The sequence below is a fragment of the Silene latifolia genome, chromosome 4, assembly GCF_048544455.1.
Source record: "Silene latifolia isolate original U9 population chromosome 4, ASM4854445v1, whole genome shotgun sequence".
NCBI lineage: Eukaryota > Viridiplantae > Streptophyta > Magnoliopsida > Caryophyllales > Caryophyllaceae > Silene > Silene latifolia.
Window position 1 is genome coordinate 14,617,152 of NC_133529.1, and position 20,357 is coordinate 14,637,508.

The 20,357-nt window shown below is 37.1% G+C and overlaps 1 protein-coding gene and 1 pseudogene across 3 annotated transcripts; one reads left to right on the top strand and one right to left on the bottom strand.

Moving 5' to 3' along the window:
- Positions 1-2,999: 2,999 nt before the first annotated feature.
- On the bottom strand, positions 3,000-12,111 carry LOC141653068 (uncharacterized). 3 transcript variants are annotated; one of them, XR_012547328.1, is made up of 3 exons: positions 10,878-12,111; positions 4,409-4,487; positions 3,000-3,419 (listed from the first exon to the last, which is right to left on the bottom strand). XR_012547328.1 is itself a non-coding variant. In XM_074460710.1 (2 exons), the coding sequence occupies exon 1, from the start codon at positions 12,043-12,045 to the stop codon at positions 10,882-10,884; it is 1,164 nt and encodes a 387-aa protein (XP_074316811.1). In that variant the 5' UTR covers positions 12,046-12,110; the 3' UTR covers positions 3,000-3,419; positions 10,878-10,881. The 3 variants fall into 3 exon arrangements, 1 of the variants encoding a protein (XP_074316811.1); XR_012547327.1 differs by having other exon boundaries at positions 4,409-5,207; XM_074460710.1 differs by lacking the exon at positions 4,409-4,487 and having other exon boundaries at positions 10,878-12,110.
- A 3,166-nt stretch (positions 12,112-15,277) lies between these two features.
- LOC141654114 (U2 spliceosomal RNA) lies at positions 15,278-15,457 on the top strand (annotated as a pseudogene).
- The last annotated feature ends 4,900 nt before the right edge of the window (positions 15,458-20,357 follow it).

Sequence of the window (20,357 nt, forward strand, 5' to 3'; positions counted from 1 at the left end):
ATTGTGATATCACTCACCATTTACTTGTTTTGGTGGGAACAGACAAGTACATGAAGACGGATTTGAAGACGCTGATTGTAACAGCATATACTTCTTTTAACAAAGCTAGAAAAGGATCGAGATTGGGCATTAGAATCAACCAATTTTTTTTAAAAATGATTATCTCGTCATAATCTACGATTTGAGAGAAAAATTTGTCGACTCACTGTTGTAGGATTTTCTTTTTTACGGAAATCTCAAATCAACCATAATTTCAATCTTAAACTTTTGAATGACCAAACTTTGATCAAATAATAGATCTCGAAGAGATAATTAATTTGAAAACAAAAAAAAATTAGTCACTTTCGACTTCTAGCCTACGATTAATGCTTAATTGAAGATTGTAAGACAGAGAGAAAAAACATATTGTGCTTGAAAATCAACTCTCAATGGTAGCAAGTGCACAAACATAAAAAGTTGGGTAACACGTGAAAAATGGCAAAGTTCAGAGGTGCCACGTGAATTTTCCGTTAACATTTTTAACAAATGTCCGATTTTCGCCCAAAACTGGTTTATCGCACACTTGCAGCCTCAAATGTTCACTGTCGCTTCTAAAATTTTGTGAGGCCACTTTGTCTGACACGAGAAATTATTCGTGTAATTTACAGACATTTTTGTTCCGGGATCGTGTTTATTTTTCTTCTGGTTTTTCTACCAAGTGTCAAGGGTCGCTTCAGTTGTTATCCTATTCGATTTCAACCGCAAATAACAACTATTATAAAAATTTTAACGAGTCTCCGATTTTCGCCCAAAACTGGTTTATCGTACACTGGCAGCCTCAAATGTCCTCTGTTGCTTCTCAAATTTTGTGAGGCCACTTTGTCTGACGCGAGAAATCATTCGTCTAATTTATGGACATTTTTGTCTCAGACCTTCAAATCCCAAAAAACGTGTATTATACACTTCAATTTGAGTCGTTGGGGAGGTTGTCGGGGTCGTGTTTCTTTTTCTCCCGGTTTTTCTACCGTGTGTCAAGGGTCGCGTGTCAAGGGTCGCCTCAGGAGTTAACCTATTCGATTTCAGCTCCAAATAACAAGCATTATAGCATTTTTAACGAGTCCCCAATTTTCGCTTAAGACTGATTCATCCCACACTTGTAGCCTAAAATATCCTCTGTTGCTTCTCAAATTTTGTGAGACCGCTTTGTCTGATCTAAGAAATCATTTGTGCGAATTACGGACAATTTTGTTTCGGGACATTAAAATCTCAAAAAACATGTATTATACACTTCAATTTGAGCAGTTTGGGAGGCTGTACAGGGTCAGGTTTCTTCTTCTATTGGTTTTTCTACCATGTGTCAAAGGTCGCTTCAGTTGTTACCCTATTTGATTTTAACTCCAAATAACAACTATTATTACATTTTTAACGAACCTCCGATTTTCGCCCAAAACTAGTTTATTGCACACTGGAAGCCTCAAATGTTCATTGTTGCTTCTAAAATTTTGTGAGGCCACTTTGTCTGAAAAGAGAAATCATTCGTGTGATTTTCGGACATTTTTGTTCCGGGATCTTAAAATTCCAAAAAACGTGTATTACACTTTAATTTGAGTCTTTTGGGAGGCTGTACAGTGTCGTGTTTCTTTTTCTCCCGGTATTTGTACCATGATTCAAAGGAAAATGGATCCTCTCCATTTCTTTCTCTCCATTTCCTCTCCATTTCCTCTCTTAAATTCATTTAATAATATTTTTCTCACCAAACCCCATTATCCCTTTATTTTTACCCATAAATTTTGAGCCGTTCGATGATGCCAGAATATGATTTGGACCACCGAAAGGAAATGGCCTCTCCATTTCTTTTTAGGAAATGGAGAGAAACTCTCCTCGATTCAAAGGTCGCTTCAGGAGTTAACCTATTCGATTTCAACCCCAGTCCCCAACTAACAAGTATTATAACATTTTTAATGAGTCTGATTTCCGCCCAAGACTGGTTTATCTCACACTGGTGGCCTCAAATGTACTCTGTTGGTTCTCAAATTTTGTGAGACCGCTTTGTCTGACAGGAGAAATCATTCGTTTGATTTACGAAAATTTTTGTTCGGGAACTTAAAAATCGCAAAAATCGTGTATCACACTTCAATTTCGGTCGTTCGGGAGGTTGTACGAGGTCGTGTTTCTTTAGCTCACGGTTTTTCTACCATGTGTCAAGGGTCGCTTCAGAAGTTAATGTATTCGATTTCAAGTCCAAATGACAAGTATTATAGTAACATTTTTAAGAAGTGTCCTATTTCCACCCAAGACTGGTTTATTACACACTAGCTACCTCAAATGTCCTGTGTTGGTTCTTAAATTTTGTGAGGCCGCTTTGTTTGACCCAAGAAGTAATTTGTGTGATTTACGAACATTAAAATCCAAAAACGTATATTATACACTTCAATTTAAGCCGTTTGGGAGGATGTACGGGGTCGCATTTCTTTATCTCCCTATTTTTCTACCATGTGTCAACGGTCGATTTATCGAAGCTAATAAACTGCTATTCTAATAAGGAGAAAAAAACCAGACTAACCCGTATACAGACTAATCAGTGATCACTGATACAGCTGCAGTACAGCAGAAGACGTGTGACATGCAAGCTAGAATGATAGGATTAGAACACCACTCCTGACAGGTATTCAACCATTCAGACATGATCCCTGAACTATTACTGAAAAAGCACGTTGCATAAATAACAGTACATAATCCACAATTTCATTGCTCTGCTAAATCTGTCCTATTTTCTAAGGTTAAATGCAAAAGAATGGAATGAGACACCTCTACTCCAGCAGAAGAACCGATAATTTACAAATCGCCCTGATAATAATAAGGATTCAAACGAGATTTGACAGGATTCAACAACAAAAAAAGATGATGTGGAATGAGGTTTCAGAAAGCTCTCCGGAAAGGGGAAAAAAAAATGAAAAATTTACAATCCTCATCAGATCGGCTATATTATGAATTCACATCACAAGTAACTGTTCAGGTGAAACTATTTAAGTCCGGCCATTTCCTGATGAAATCAAAAGAGGAATGATCAAGTTTAGTTCCCACAGCACTCACCACTTTATGTAAGGAAGTAATCCCATAAACATTCCCCATTTGAATATGAATTTACGATCAACCGTCACTAATTTGAATAAAAACGTGAAGCATAATCACTGCACGAGTTATGGTCTAAACTAATTTACTACTTATAATTCAGACGCTTGTTTCTCTTCATGTAGATAGACAAATACAGTCAACAAGTCCAATAATCTGCAAGCTACACCAATTATGTAATTAGCTGGTTGAATTCTGGCGTGAAGGACTGCACTCCAAATGTCGCTACACCAACAACAATACCACATCTGTGCCTCAAGGGATAAGGCAAATTGCAGGGTTAAGGGGGCACTCGCGTGCAGCATTACCTGTTAACAACACAACAAATGTTATGGATATCCCCTACTGAAAATTGCATTAAAAGATTACGACAACACAATACTAGTGCAAGCCAAAAAATCTTTAACCTCTCGCGAAAATAGCCATAGTAGACACTTGGATACACACCCATATTGTTCATTTCACCAAAACTAAGGGTTCATTATCACCAGTGACAAATGACAATGAGGGTGGCAAGCATATTTCCTCAACCCGCCAATGTGCTTAATCTAGGCATTACGGCATAAATGTGATTTAAGAAAAAAGGCCTCAAAGTGAGGTACACACAAGTACACAACTTACAAGGACTAAATTCATCAACTCCAGTCATGCACTGATTTGTGTAAGAAAATTTTTGTTTTAAGCAACAATTCACGTATTCAACTCTAAATTATTTTGTGACCAAGGCTAATCATCATATCTTGAGTTAAGCCGAAAACACAAGAAGGAAAATCCATCATTCACATTGGTTATACTGAGCAAATTGTTTTGTAGCTAGAGTAACATATCAGGCATTTAGTACTGTTTTTTTTTTCTGACAATTGTAAACAGGATGCAATTACATAAGGTTAAGACATTTTTTTTTTTTTACAATTGTACCGTTTGTTTTGGTGCTTGGCTGTTTTGGAAAATGCACAACAGTCTGGTGGTCTCATATCCCTCCTGTTGAGACCACAAACTACACCAAACACCTTAATATTGTCCAAAACAATTCCCTTGAAAAGGATATAAGAAAGACTTCCATCCTAAACCTCCAATAGTCTAACACTAGACTGCCCTGGAAACAAACCATTGGAAACCCCCTACCAAGTGCTCAAATCGTGCAAATGATTTATGTAAAGATATTTTGTTTTATTCAACAATATTCATGTGAGCCAACTGTAAATTATTCTGGGATTGATGCTTTATCATCATATCTTGAGTTATTGTCTACAACACAACACAGAAATCCATCATTCAGATTACTTAGATTGAGTACCTTTCCCTTTTGGTTCTTCGCTAATTTGGAGATAGCAAACAGACTGGTGATCTCATATCTCTTGTGTTTTGACCGCACACTGCATAAAAAGCCTTACTCTTGAACTAAGAGAGTAAAACATTTCCTTGAAAAGAATATAAGAAAGATTTCCCATCCTAAGACTCTACACTAACCCGCCCCTGAAAACAAACCATTGGAAACCGCTACTGGCAATGTCTTTCAAGTTGGTGTGAAAGCTTCCTGTGTGTCATGGTTTCACTCAAGTAGGTTTGGCCTTTACATGTAGCCATGTAGGCACCATAACAGAGAATGGATCGAAGAAGGCTGGTTGGAATCTTACAAAGACCTTCTCACCGAGGGGCAGCTTGCCATCAGCAAGCCCTTCCTACGCAACCTATAAAGAATGAATAAAGTGCTCAACTACTCGGAACTGAAACAAACACATGGAATGAGGAATGGAGTTCCAACACCATACCACCCAGGTATGATTCCTGATTCCAAACCCATACCCATGCTCGAAACAAACGCCCCCTAAAGAATGAATCCAGTGCTCAACTACTGCTCATGCCACAAATTGTCTTCATGCATGCCCACTTATTTAAGAATTTTCATGAAATACCAATTTGTCTTACAAATATTACCACCGACTGCGAGGTGCTAAATTCAGATTTCCATGACTATTAAAATCAGTTTGATGGTAGATGCAGTGGTCCTTAGTAAGTGCCTACTTGAGATTTTCTCTTTCTCTATAACGGGTTGTATGATGTTTTGCACGCCTATCATTCAACTAACCCCATTCCTGCAACAACAAAAATGAAATGACAAGACCAAGACCACACACAAAATCATCAATGCCGCATAAATCTCTTTTGCGTCTAATACACTAATTCCAAAAAAAAGGGGAATTTAATGAAAATAACCCAACCTTTCCACTTGAACAAAAATAACCCCACCTTTCTATATGCCTTACAAAAATGACCAACACCTGTCACATACTCAAATTAAATATCTCCGGTATAATCTCCGTTACGAATATTTCAATAAGCCAAATACGGACTTTTTTTCCATTTCTATTAATAGATGGAATAAAATACAACACTTCATTCTAAATATTCAATTAATACAAATTCCATATTACGTTCAAGCCTCTACTCCATTGTTAACTCCAATCCCTTCTGCAACACAAACAACAACAACATCAGAGCCTTAATCCCAAAATGATTTGGGGTCGGTTGACATGAATCATCCTTTAGAACCGTCCATAGTGAACGCACACCTCAAAAATGTGAAAAAAAAGAAAAAAAAAAAGTGAAAAACAAAAGGGGAGTGAGACATAATAGTATAATACGAAAGCCAAGTAAACTTATAGGTTTTAAAATCGAAGCCCGGATTTCTTTTATAAAAACTTAGAATTTAAATCGAGAATAAAGATTAAAACGATTTTGAAAACCGAACTAAAACTTAAGGGTCCGGAATACCTTAAAAGTGAACCAAGTATTAATATATAAGAAAGTTGTTGGTAAAAGGGTGTAATAAATCCGAAAAGAACAAATAAATTTTAAAAATTAAATAAAAAAAACATTAAATATATCAAATAACGTCAAATACCAAAAACCCACATGTATCATTGCTCTCCATTGTGCTGTATCACTCTCAGCCATGTCTGTTTTGGTCTCCCTCTACGCCTAGCAACCTTTTATGTTCCCCAAGCCTCTTAACGGGTGCATCCATAGGTCTCCTTCTCACATGGTCAAACCATCTTAGTTGGTTTTCCATCATCTTGTCCTCTATTGGCGCCTATGTTACTCCGACACGGATACGAAGTATCGTATCCGATACGTATCGGAGTATCCGACACGTGATTTTGAATTTTAATAGATACGGGAATACGGTCAAAGGAGTATCTTGACTTTTTTTAAGACACGGATACAATACGTTTCATATATATATTTTTTATTATATTTGAGAAATAAATAAAAATATACTTTATACTGTATTTTTTTTTGTTTTTTACAAGTCTTGTTATAGAGTATACTACCCATATCTCTCTCTATTAGAAAAAGAAAAACTATAAAATACTATACAATAGTAATTATTAAAATATTATCACCTTTTACAGCTGTGTATCATTAACCCAACTACCCACCCCCTTCCGCACACTTCTCTTTTAAAAAATAAATCCCTAATCTTTCTCCTTTTCCACTCTCCTTTTCCACGCACACCGCTCTCCCTCACACAAAGATCAAGATCAATCTCTTTCTCACACCAAAGATAAAGATCAAGATAAGATCCTTTCCATACATAAATATTAAAATATTACAGTTAAGTCTTGTTTTTCCATCAAAATTAAGATCAAGATCAAGATGTTTCTATTGTCGCTGCCGTATCCGTATCATGTCAGTAATTGGCGTATTTGATACGTATCCCGTATCGTATCCCGTATCGTATCGATACGGAATACGCCACTCAACATACGTGTCCGAGTATCGTAGATTGGCGCCACTTTCACCTTCCGCAACACAAACGCTAAGCATTATTTATTACAGCACAAAAATAATTTAGCCTTGAAGGAAATTTCTTACCCTAACTTTTGATTATAAACATCAAAATATGAGAAATAATTTCTTTATAAATAGATTCTTCATTATTGGCAGTTGATTAACAATTTGTGAAAGCAAATACTATGAACAATAAAATGACTTCTTACATCTATAAATGATTAAATGGGTAAAAGAAATACTTAAAAATGAAACCAATCAACTTTAAAGCTTGGGATGAGATGATATGTTACTTATAAACCATGTCAAATTGAATTTTTTTTTACGTTGAGATTGAATTTTTTTTGCGTTTTTTGCCTAAATTTGGGTTGGGAACATGAATAAATTGCTTGAGAGTAGTACAATAGTAATAATAGATTGGTAGCTGAAAGAAAGTAATAAATCTGGGTTGACCTTTTTTTGTATTTTTATTTTTAATATATTCGTTTTGTGTCATTTTCATAATTTCATGTATGGTTTAGTAAATCATGGTTTATCAGTGTATGCATTAAATTTCTGCCCGAGATTCTCTCCGGTGACTTCTTTGTCATTTTTGCAAAGGCATATATGAAGGTGGGGTTATTTTTGTTTAAGTAGGAAGGTTGGGTTAATTTGAGAAGAATAGTAAAAGGTTGGGTTATTTTCATTGAATTCGCCAAAAAAGAATCATAGTCTAGCTACATCACTTTAAACTTAGATGATGTTCTCATGGACTGAACCTATCTAAGCTAAACTCAATTGAAATTACATCCAAAAGAATAGGACACGTAAAATCAAAGCGCGAAAAAGAGGGCAAACTTACAAAATCAAAGAGCAAGACTAGACCTTGATCCCTAGTTTTCTTCAACCACCTAGGAGTGGTCTCCAAAGTCCAAAGTAGAATACGCGGTAACATCATTACATCACCGACACGCTTACTCTGAAGTCTCAACCTTATAATCAAAAACCTCAAACGCCTCAAACACCCTTCCTTCCCTACACAACCCCCTAAGCAATGTAGCATAATTCGCCATCTCCAATTTCATCCCTCCCTCCTTAATCACCCTATGAAAATCCATTCCTCTATCAACCACCCGTGCCTTATAAAAACCTCAAGTAGAATACGCGGTAACATCATTACATCACAGACACGCTTACTCTGAAGTCTCAACCTTATAATCAAAAACCTCAAACGCCTCAAACACCCTTCCTTCCCTACACAACCCCCTAAGCAATGTAGCATAATTCGCCATCTCCAATTTCATCCCTCCCTCCTTAATCACCCTATGAAAATCCATTCCTCTATCAACCACCCGTGCCTTAAAAAAACCATAAACCAACGTATTATAACTACACGCATTCGGCTAAAACCACTTCCCCTCCATCTCCTCCGACAAACTAACAGCACTCAACACATCCCCTTGCCTACACAACCTATTCATAATCGACGTATACGCAACCACATCAAGAACAAGCCCCACCTCGACCATCACATCTCTAAATCTTAACCGCATCCTCAACCCTCCCAAACTCGCACAATCCAAAAACGAGAGTATTGAAAACAATTCCCTTGAAAAGGATATAAGAAAGACTTCCCATCCTAAAACTTTAACACTACCCCGTCCCCTGAAACAAACCATTGGAAACCCATTCTTGTAATGTCCTTCAAGTTAATGTAAAATATTCATGCGTGTCATGGTTTACCCATGTAGGTTTGGCGCTCATATCTAGGCATTATAACAGAGAATAGGTCAAAGTTGGTAAGTCGGAATCTTAAACCAAAGATACCTATCACTAAGGAACAGCTTGCCATCAACAGGGCCTTCCCTTCAACCTATACAGGATGAACCAATTGCTCATAGCCTTATAGTCTCCACACATGTCACTTATTTAATGATTTCAGAATGGAACACCATATCATCTTGCAAATATTACCAATGACTGCAAGGTGCCAAATGAGATTCCAAAAGTACTAAAATCGGTTTGAGGATAGATGCACCTGCATGATTGGAGATGTGCTGGCAAGGTCGATGGCCCCCTGTTAGATTGTACATTTGTACTCTATTTATTATGCGCTCTAAGAGCATCCGCAAAGGTGGGAAGCTAACCTCCCAATATGCCTTCTCTCTCCTCAAATGGGGAACCCCATTATTGCACACACCCTCCCAACAAATGGGGCTCCTCTATTTGTAGGGAAGGTCCCCAAAGAAAAAGTAAGGTCTTTTGAGTTGCTTTTGGGGAGGCTCCCAAATTTTTGGGTGTAAATTAATATTGTTGGGGAATCCCATTGTTGCATAGATGTATATATAAATTGGGGAGGGTAAATGGAAAAGTTAGTGGAAAATGAGGTGGACGAATAAGAGAAGGAAAGAGAAAATATGGGGAGCCTCACCTTTGCGGATGCTCTAATTTCTGTTGTAAGGGATGAGAGTGTTAGACTTCATCACCTTTCGGTTATAGCTTAGTCGTCCTTAGTCATTGACTACTAGAGGTTTTCTGTTTCTCTACTACGGATTGTAGGATGTATTGCACACCTGTCATTCAACTCTTTCTAGCCTCTGAGGACGACGGTATTCTTACATTTTTGACGAACTATGATATGATCAAGTTCCTTTAACAAATAAATGAAATGACAAGACCACACGAAAACAACAGTGCAACATAAATCCCCTTTGCTTCTAATACACTAATTCCAACAAATTTCACTTGATTTTAGCTAGTAGCTACATCACTTTAGATTTAGATGTTCTCCTTGACTAAAACTATCTAAACTAAACTGGATTGAAATTATGTCCAAAAGAATAGGGGATTATTAAAACAAAGCGCGAAAAGAGGACAGACTTACAAAATCAAAGAGCACGGGATCCCTAGCTTTCTTCAACCACTTAAAGAGTCATCTTCAAAGTAGAATACGCAGTAACATCACTACCACTCTTACTCTCAACCGCATAATCAAAAACCTCGAAAGCTTCAAACACTCTCCCTTCCCTACACAATCCCTTAAGCAATGTAGCCAACTCTAAATTATTTTGGGACCAAGGCTTATTATCATATCTTGAGTTTATGTTCAGAACACAACACAGAAAATCTATCATTAAAAATTGGTTATATTAAGCAAATTATTTTCTAGGTCAATTAACATATTAGATATTTAGTACCTTTTCTTTTAATGCTTGGCTGTTTTAAAAAATGTGCAAAAGGCTGTTGTTCTCATATCCCTCTTGTTAAGACCACAAACTACATAAAAAAAACATTACTTTTGAACCAAACCAATTCCCTTGAAAAAGATATAAGAAAGACATCCCATCCTAAAACTCTACCACACCCCCGGGGAACAAACCACTGGAAACCCCTTGTAATGTCCTTCAAGTTAGTGTGGACGGTTCATGTCTATCATGGCTTACTCGCTTAGGTTTGGCCTTCATGTCTAGACATCGTAACGGAGAATGGGTCTTGGTCAGAATCTTACATGAAAGACTCCATCACCGAGGAGAAGCTTGCCATCAGCAGGGCCTTCCTACTCAACCTATAAAGGATGAACCAAGTGCTCATTGCCTTGTATCATCTCCACACCTGGCACTTATTTCATGATTCTCATGAAACACCAAATCATCTTACAAGTATTACCAATCATTCAAGACTGTTACAATCAGTTTGAAGGTAGACGCACCAGCATGACAGCGGATGTGCTGGCAAAGTCGGTGATCACCTGATGGGATTGTACATTTGTACCCTATTTATTATGTGAAAAGCTCTAAGCTCTGTTTTGTATGATGTTTGCACTGCTATTAATTATTATTCAACTAACCTAGTTCATAACATCAGCAAACAGACAAGACCACACACAAAAACATCAAATGCCGCAAACAAAATCCATTCCATTGGCGTACTAATTCCAAAAGTGTACGCTTTAGACATAAAAACTGAAAGAACAAAAAGGAAGACAGACTTACAAAATCAAAAAGCAAGGCCATGTTCCCTAGCTTTCTTCAACCACTTAAGAGCCGCCTCCAAAGTAGAATACGCGGTAACATCACTAACACTCTTACTCAAAACCGCATAATCAAAAACCTCATAAGCCTCAGACACCTTCCCTTCCTTACACAGCCCCCTAAGCAAAGTAGCATAACTGGCCGACTCCAATTTCATCCCACCCTCCTTAATCACCCTATAAATCTCCATAGCTCTATCAACCAATCTCGCTTTACAAAACCCATAAACCAACGTATTATAACTACACGCATTCGGCTTACATCCCTTGGCCTCCATCTGCCCTAACACCCTAACCGCATCCAGCACATCCCCTTGCCTACACAAACCATTCATAATCGACGTATACGCAACCACGTCAGGCTCAAACCCGGCCTCCTCCATCACATCTAAATACTTAACCGCTTCCTTAACCCTACCCGATTTACACAACCCAAAGACGAGAGTATTGAAAGTAACAATATCCGGCTCCACGCCATTCTCCTTCATCTCCCTAAAAACCCGTAACACCTCGTTACCATGGCTAAGACTACAGTATCCCTTCATAATCACATTATACACGTACGCATCCGGTTTAAACCCGGCTTTCGTAAGTTCGCTTAACAACCTAGTCGCTTCACGGAGATTTTTAGAATTACAAACATTATCAATTAAAATAGTGTAGGTGACGAGGTCGGGGAAGAGTCCGAAAGTGACCTGAAAGCGAGAAATGAGATCGTAAACGGAAGCGAAAGACAACGAGGAGCGGTGGCGGTTGCAGAAGTGTTTGACGAGGAAGTTGTAAGTGTAACGGTCAGGGGTAAGGGAGTGTATTTCGTGGAGGTGAAGGAGGAGTGAAACGGCGTCGTCTGGGAGATTGACGGAGCATAAGGCGCGGACTGCGCGGTCGGCGGCGGCGATGGTTGGTGCGGTGTGGGGTGGTGGAAGGAGGGATGAGATTAGGGTTTTGGCGGCGGGGGTGAGGGGTTGGATTGGTGGTGGGGTGTAGGGTTCTAGGTCGGTTGTTGTGGTGGTTGCGGCGGTTTTTATGGCGGTTGCGGTGGTTGGAGGTGGTGGTGATGGGGCTAGGGAGTTGGTGGAGGCGATGGTTCGAGTGATTTGACGGATTGATGATGCTGCAATTTTCGCCATTTTTGTTGAGTTTTGAGTTTTGGGTGGAGCTGATGGTTCGACTGATTTGCAATACCCTATAGCTAAAAGCTGAATGGACCTAAATTGACCCGACTTGAATCAACTGAATTTTATTGACTCGATGCTCAATTGCTCATTTGATGATTGGATGATAAACATAAAACACTCATAAGTAGACGAAATTACTATGTTACGATCAACAATAAAAGGGTACAAAATATAAATAAAAGGGTATGAAAGATTGGTCTCTCAATAACTTAGTGAGAGACCGTCTCTCCCAAGTTTTAGTGCTCATTAGTATTAGTATATCTTTCATAACCCATACTATATTAGATTAATTTGCTTCATTTGATGACGGAATAATTAAATTAATTCATTTCACCCATGGAAGATTAAATTAAATTAAATTAAATCAATTTAATTTTTCATTTAATCTTTCATTTGATGGACGATAAACACTCATTAATAATTAAATTAATTCATTTCACCCATAAATTTTAGTATGCCGTAATCTTTCATAACCCATATATCATGATCGGAAGGATTAACCCAAAATATAGCTGGGCTTGCCGTGGCTTATGAAAAAAAAAAAAAAAAAAAAAGCAATGTTGACTGCGACAAATTATCTTGGGCAAGGAGCCAAGGACTATATAGCAAAGATCCCAAGCAATTTCTCCAATACATGTGTTAGCTAGGGCTGAGTAAAAAATTCGATTATCCAAACCGATCCGATATCCGATCTGAATCTGATCCGAATTTTTGGATATCCGATCCGAAAGTTAAGTTTGGTTTGGATATCTGATCCGATATCTTTGGTTTTGGTTGGATATGGATATTGGAATTAAAACATTTGGATATATGATCTGATCCGAAACTATAGTTTTCTATTATAATTTCGAGAAAATAAAATTTTATTTGATACAACAACTTAATTAATGTTTAAAATATTAGAGAAATATGTAAGTGGTACTTAAATTTTATGTCAAGAACATTGGAGTAAGAATACTAAAGAAAATCATCATGTAAGATTATGAATATAACCATGTTTCTAACTTAATTTTTAAGTCAATTTAAAAGTATGGATATCTGATGGATACCCGCATCCGATCCGATTATTTTGGATACCCGAACATTGGATATCCGAAATATTTGGTTTGGATATTGGATATCTAACTTCAGGATTTCTAATATGGATATCCGATCCGAACTGGCAGTTTGGATCAAATACCCGATCCGTATTCTGCCCTAGTGTTAGCAGCAAGATTACGCTGGCATAGAAACTCGATATCATCGCATGTTGTCTCTAATATTATCTATTAACTCCATCGCAACATTGTAGTCTCCGACAAGCAAATTCCAATGTGAGACATGACCATAATTACAAAAGTGTTTCTGTACAAGCTTGATGTAAGGAAATGAAACAAAATAGTAGGTTCAAACCTAGGGATGGCAGTCCCATCCTTACCCTGTGGATATCCATCCACCCGAAATTAAATGGGTGAGATATGGATGACGAATTTTTTTCGAATTTAGGGTAGGATATGGATATGGGTGAATTTAGGGTGGGATATGGATTATCGTCTCTCACCCGCTTAACCACCCTGTGGATATCCGAAATTAATATTTATAATTAATTTTTTATTAAATTAATAATTATTTAGGTCATTAATTATTTCCCTTCAAAAGTATATTTTTTTTATCAGAAATTTTACTTAATTTTAATATCATATTGTTATTTAGGAAAAGTAAAACTTGTATTTATGTGGATATTGTTATTTTCACTAATCAAAATAACTTACTTTTGTTAGTTTAATCAATAATATAATGCGTTGGTGGTTTCTTTGTAGTTGGCGTGGCGTATTTGTATGGTCATTTGCTTTGCAAAGACACTTTGTTGTTGGATATATACTAGGTTGTTATTTGCTAACACATATTGTTACTTGAATTATGTATGCCTTTTAATTTTATCGCCACAATTTTTTTACGATATATTATCTTTAAATTTTATACGCTGTGAAAATATCCAACGGGTACCCGCTTCACCCGGTGGATATGGATATGGATGGGTGAAAAAATATTAAATGGATGAGAGTGGGATATGGATGACCATAAATTAAATGGATATGGATATGGATATGGCTCCACCCCATCCATATCCCACCCATTGCCATCCCTATTCAAACCCAGCCGAGTCGCGGGATAGTTGCAAGACTAAATGGAACTAGAGACAATGCCCCATTGTGAAAATAATACAGGATCACCTTAAATTCGTACCCTAACAATGTTGTGTAAATGTAGGATCACCTTAAATTATTCCCTTACGACAACAATATCCAATATAACTTGTTACACGAAGTACTTCCTCCATTCAACTCCACTCTACCTATTTCTATTTTCTACACTATTCAGAAATGCATATTCAATTTCGATTTTCTCTCAATACATAAGTGAAAATACATTCATGTGGGATCTTGTTTGATTCGTCTTTACGAGTATATTAACAATATCTAATTTTTATAATTTTTTCAACTACGTAGCTAACGATATTTACCGCGCAAAACACGCGTTGGCAAACGTGAAAAAGCAAAGTGGTAGAGTGGAGTTGAATGGAGGAAGTATAACCCAAGCTACACAACCTTAGTCCTATTCCAAGTAATTATTGATGAAACTTCTTTCTAAAATTTTGGTTTATGATGGTGAAATATACTATTTCTACTCGAGTAAATTTTTAGATTGTATAATTTCTCTATCGTTGACACATTAGAGAAGAGCATTTCCCCCTTCATTTACCTAAGTGATTTTTATGTGAAAACTTGTGTAAGGGAATATAACGCATCTCTACACAAAATGTAAAGATCCATGTAAACATCCCTTTTTGGCAACACAAATTCTCATTATAGACGGGAGATATCCGTCTATAGTTATAGACAGGCCAAATATCTATCCACTTTAAATATAAGACAAACAACAAGTTGCATGGTAGAGCCCCAAAATGTCATCACTTTAAGCATATTTGACCCGTCTTTCACTTTAGACGGATATATCCGTCTATAGTGAGACTAATTTTTTTGGCAATCCCTTGAATACATGACGTGAAAGAGTTTATGCTAGGAAGCAAGACCCCTGCAAAGCTGTATAGTCAAATAAGAGCAAAACTATCCCACATCATTAAGTTCGAAAAAGAAAAGAGCATAACATAATATAAAAAGGGAGACGGACCTCTAAACAACTCATGCCTTTCTCTGCCTTTTGGCTAAGATCAAGTGTAGTGTCTATTCTTATCAGTTTAATATCTGAGGGCATCCACTTTAAATTATCTATTTTTTTCTCTCTTATGTTGGTTACATTTTAGGGACCACCACTTACCATGTCATCCAACAAACCTGTATATGTATACAAATATGTAACTATTCTCATCGATGAACCTCAACTGCCATTCCCAACAATAGAGAGGTTTGTCAACAAACCTCTAATAAGTACACAAACCTCTATTGTGGATGCCCTGATAGGTGGTCTATATGTCCACTTACAATATTAAATTTATTTTTTAAGAGGGAAAGTCCATTAAGATAGCTTGCTATCTGGGCCTTTAAGCGTCGCCCATGTGTTGCACTACGGGGGTGTTTGGTAATCAGTAGATTGGTGAATTTTCAACATATTCAAGCCTTTTAGCATATTTGACTCACCAATCTACTAATTTACGTGTTTGGTAAATAACATATTGAAACAGTAGATTGAGCTTCAACCTACTGTTTTCCAATATGCTGCTCCACCCAGCATATTCATATTAGTAGATTGGGAAAATTGAATATGTCAACCATTTACATATAGATACAACAATCTATTAACCTAAATCCGCTAATTACCAAACACTTTTATTGAATCTGCTAATTGAAACATACTGGTCAAACATGTCAATCCAATCTGTCATTTATAATTTGCTTGACCAATCTGCTTCTGCTATTATTAATCTGCTAAGTACCAAACAGGGCCTACAACTTGGGCTTGGGCTTGGCGCACCTCACCAATTTAGTTTAATAATTTTCAGCTTTTGCTATAATTTTCATAATTTGCATTTTTTTAAGTAATCATAAATTCTTTTCTTACGCATTGAAAATTTGCTAATTAATTTTTATGTTAGTAATTTTCCAAAGTTTTTGTGATATTATGTTATCCTGAACAATGCGATGTTATTTTAATTCGCTGCCGTGAGTTGAGCCATCAAGTTGAGATGATAATCGTGAACCGAGTTTTGGAATTTGATGATCGTGAACCGAGTTTGGATGATCATGAAATCATAAACTCGAGATAATCCTCAAGCTCCCAAACACTCATCAATGATCAAGTATGGCGATAACTTACGATAAAATCGTCTCAACTATTCATCGCAAACATTTTTAACCATGCTCACAAAGGCTCGCTCCTAACTCACGCTCAGAAACCACAAGTACATGTCCAAAATGGTTTAAATCAGAAACCTATAACTTGTTAACTTATTACTATTGACAGAGAGACGAGATACATATGTATAGTACTCCGTATGACCGTATCTAAATTTAGCCAGTTAGGCCAATAACATTGTATTCGAACGGAAAATTAATATACTATAAGAACTTTCATGGTACAGCATGTATTATGTAAATGCATCATATCTATGGCAAATCTTGAGCTTCTTAGTTCTCGGTGACCCTAACAAGTAGACTTTATAGTATTAAGCTCTCGACATACGTATAAATCTTATAATTTGAAGTGTTACACTAAGTTCTTGCAAGGTCCCTAATCCGATTTTTCTTAATATCATATTACTTGATGCCCAATCCATCCTTGGCATACCAGAACTCCCCATTGCACTTGAGAAGGGTTCATTGTAATATAAGGTAAACATATAGCATTTCACCCATGTATTTGAGTTTATCGTAACCTTTCATAACCCATATATCATGTTCCGAAGGATTAACACAAAACATATCTAAACAGCTTTCCATAAGCCTTGAAAACTTGGCTTCAGTTCGTACATCGACCACACGAATTGACAACTCCAACTCACTAAACATCTCGTCGACCACCTCAAACGTAACAATATACATTCGATCATATTGTTTATGATTGATAGTGTACCATCTACGACAACACTTGTGCCTAAAGCCATCCAATGTATGTGCCATTGACGGAAACTTGAGACCTGACTAAGCAACGTGATGGAGGATGGACATTGGGCTCGGTAATCCAATAATTGGTAGTTATGTTTTGGTAAAAAATTACCTACTAACGATTTATATTTTTGTCGGTTAAAGTGATTTATGACGAAAGACGGATGAAAAATAAGCGAAAATAATGATGAAAATAAAGTAACGTACGAAGTAAAAGAATAATGACGTAAGAGATTGGTAACGCGGAAAACCCAATGTGGGAACAACCGCGGGGGGAGTCGGAATCTCACCAAGTATGCACTATAATTCTTTAGGTAATATTCCGGTGGAAGTACAAGAGGAAGGCTAAGAATAAAAACTCTGCAGGAACGTTTCCTACTGGATCCTCTGCTGAAACCTGAATTGGAGCCTCTGCAGGAACTTGGGTGTTCTTGATGAATTGGAGAGCGTTGTTGTGCGGATGTGGATGAATGAAGGTGATTATAAGGTGTGAGATGAATGATGGTGGTAGGTGTTTTATTGTACGTTGTGATGCGCTATAACTTTTTGGGGTGTTGAAGTGGAACGATGTACTGATATTATTATGGAGAAAATAAAGTATATAACTTATGGGTGATGGTGGTTGTTGATTTTCTTGAGTAGAGATGTGACACCCTCATTCATTGCGGAAAAGTAAAGACATAATTCCAGATAAAAACTGCATGGATATCTTTGTAATAGGTTCATTTGGGTAAAAACCTGTAAGTTTTAAAACATGAACCTGTTATAAAAATATCCAAATGGGAAGGTGTCAAACATGCAAGGTCTAAAATAAATCTCATAAATAAAACATGGCTAAAGTCGCGAAACAAAATTATACAACTCAAATATGAAGAAGGGAGACATATGACATAAAAAGTGTTTAAGGGTCACAATAAAATAAAGCCAATCTAGGTCCCAAAGTTACTTTGCTCGCTAGCTCGTCCATGTACCCCATAGATGCTTCACCTACCTGTCAATCGCATTTTATACAAATACGAAAGCCACAGTCAGTTGGGAGTAACTCCGAGTTCTCCCAGCCACGAAATGTCATAATTAATATAACATGTAAATATAAGAATATGAATATGAATAACACATAGCCTTAGCATATAGATGCTAGACAATCGTGCTTATCATGTGAACAACAATATAACAACACATAGTCCTAGCATGTGAATACTAGACCGACTCATACTACACTATCATGTGAATCACATAACATCCAGGAATCCAAACTCTATCAACCATAGCCGGCTTGCATCTCACCTTCTATGATTCATAGAATCATCCAACAAGAAAGGACAATATATCTAGAGACAGACATAAGTTCCTAGTACAGTCAATAGTCACTCTGTAACTCGAGTCTATACCACGAGGTAAGGTAAACACCCTAGTCCTAAACCTGCGCAGACCTAGCGACATGCGGAAAACTACCGCATCCAAAACCCATGATAACAACACATGAGTACCCCTAAGGAGTCCACCAAAGGGTTGGCTAGTATTTAAGCTGACCACATACTTCTACGAGTACGTCAGGAGGTCATGCCCTAACTTGGATATAAACCCACCAAGCTAAGACACAAAGGCTATTAAGCTGTGAACATACACTCGTCAAAGACTATAATGGCCTATTTATGATGAAGGCCGAAATACTCACCTATGACCTAGTCCCAGCTTGAATACTTTAGCCCACACCACACAAGACAAGTAGGACACCCAATTAACCATAAGAGGGGCAAAGAGTCCAAACTTGCACACACAAATGATCATACACACCCTAGCATATGAAAGGCTACGCAAGAGCATATTCAGCTGACAATCCAACAATATCTCCAATACCAATAATAATCCAAATTATAGCTAACCAAAAGTACCATAATCCATGAGAACAAACTAAAATGGCAAAGAAGCAACAAGACTCAAGCATAAGGCATCCAAAGCATCCAAAAACCAACATGTGAAATGATTATTACAAATATCAAGGCATAATATGTAACATCCAATAACAACCAATCTCACCTCAAAGACAAACCCTCGACCCGAGTCCCGCGATGGGTCATTGGTCAAATCGAGGCTGACCGGTTTAAACCTAGTTTGACCAAACTCGTTCGATCAATCTGCCCAGCTCAGAGTCTTGGCCCATTTTGGCCCAAATCACAACATTCATTACAATATCATTCTCATGCAATATTCCAATTTCTATTATGTGAACACTATCAACATAAAGAAAACATTCCAACTTACAAAATAACTAATTCCACAAAATTCTCGCATAATAAAATAGCATAAATAACCGTCTCACATAAGGGTAAACTTTTCTATAAATTTTTAATCGATAAAACGACGCCATTTACTCATACGGACTCCGAATTGAGTGATTCAAGTGGCAAAATCACCTAATTTTTCGATGTCGTTCAATCTGTCATATTTTTGGAAACATTGGAAACCGTCTCGGTCCGGTACTGACGCGTTCCAGCCAAAACACGGATTTGCCACAACACATAATTCCTCATCCAAATTTGTTCCAAACAATAATAAACAAATGGGTAACATAAATTAAACATAGGCATACTCATCTTACTCCATTCATTCATTTATCAACAAGATCGTCTCAAACAACAACAAACAACAACAAACAACAACAAACGACAACAAACAACAACAAACAACAAATACAACTACTAATGTGACATTAATTCGTCGAGTCACTCGAAATAGTTACCTTAAGCTAGAAAAAGAGAACAATAATACTTGAGAAAGAGCCCTAGAAACCGAAATCACTCGTCATCTTCTACAATATATGAGTCACCTAACTCATTTTCAAATTTTTCACCTATAAGGACAACAAAAACACAATTATTAAGCTTAAATTCGAAACCCTAAAAAAAGTGTCTTAAACAAAAATTGGGGGAAATGAAAATAAAGCTTACTAGTAGATGGGGAATGAAGAGAGGATTCCGAATATATAATTTTTATGCGATTTGGTGGAGAAATGAAGAAGTTATGGTGGATTTAGGGTTTGGTAAGGATGATTTTTGAGATGAATTTGGTGTTTGGAAGAAAGAAGTGATAAAATGAGAATTGAGGAAATGAAAGATGAAGAGGAGACCCATGGAGGATGGAGGGTGCATGGTTTGGGGT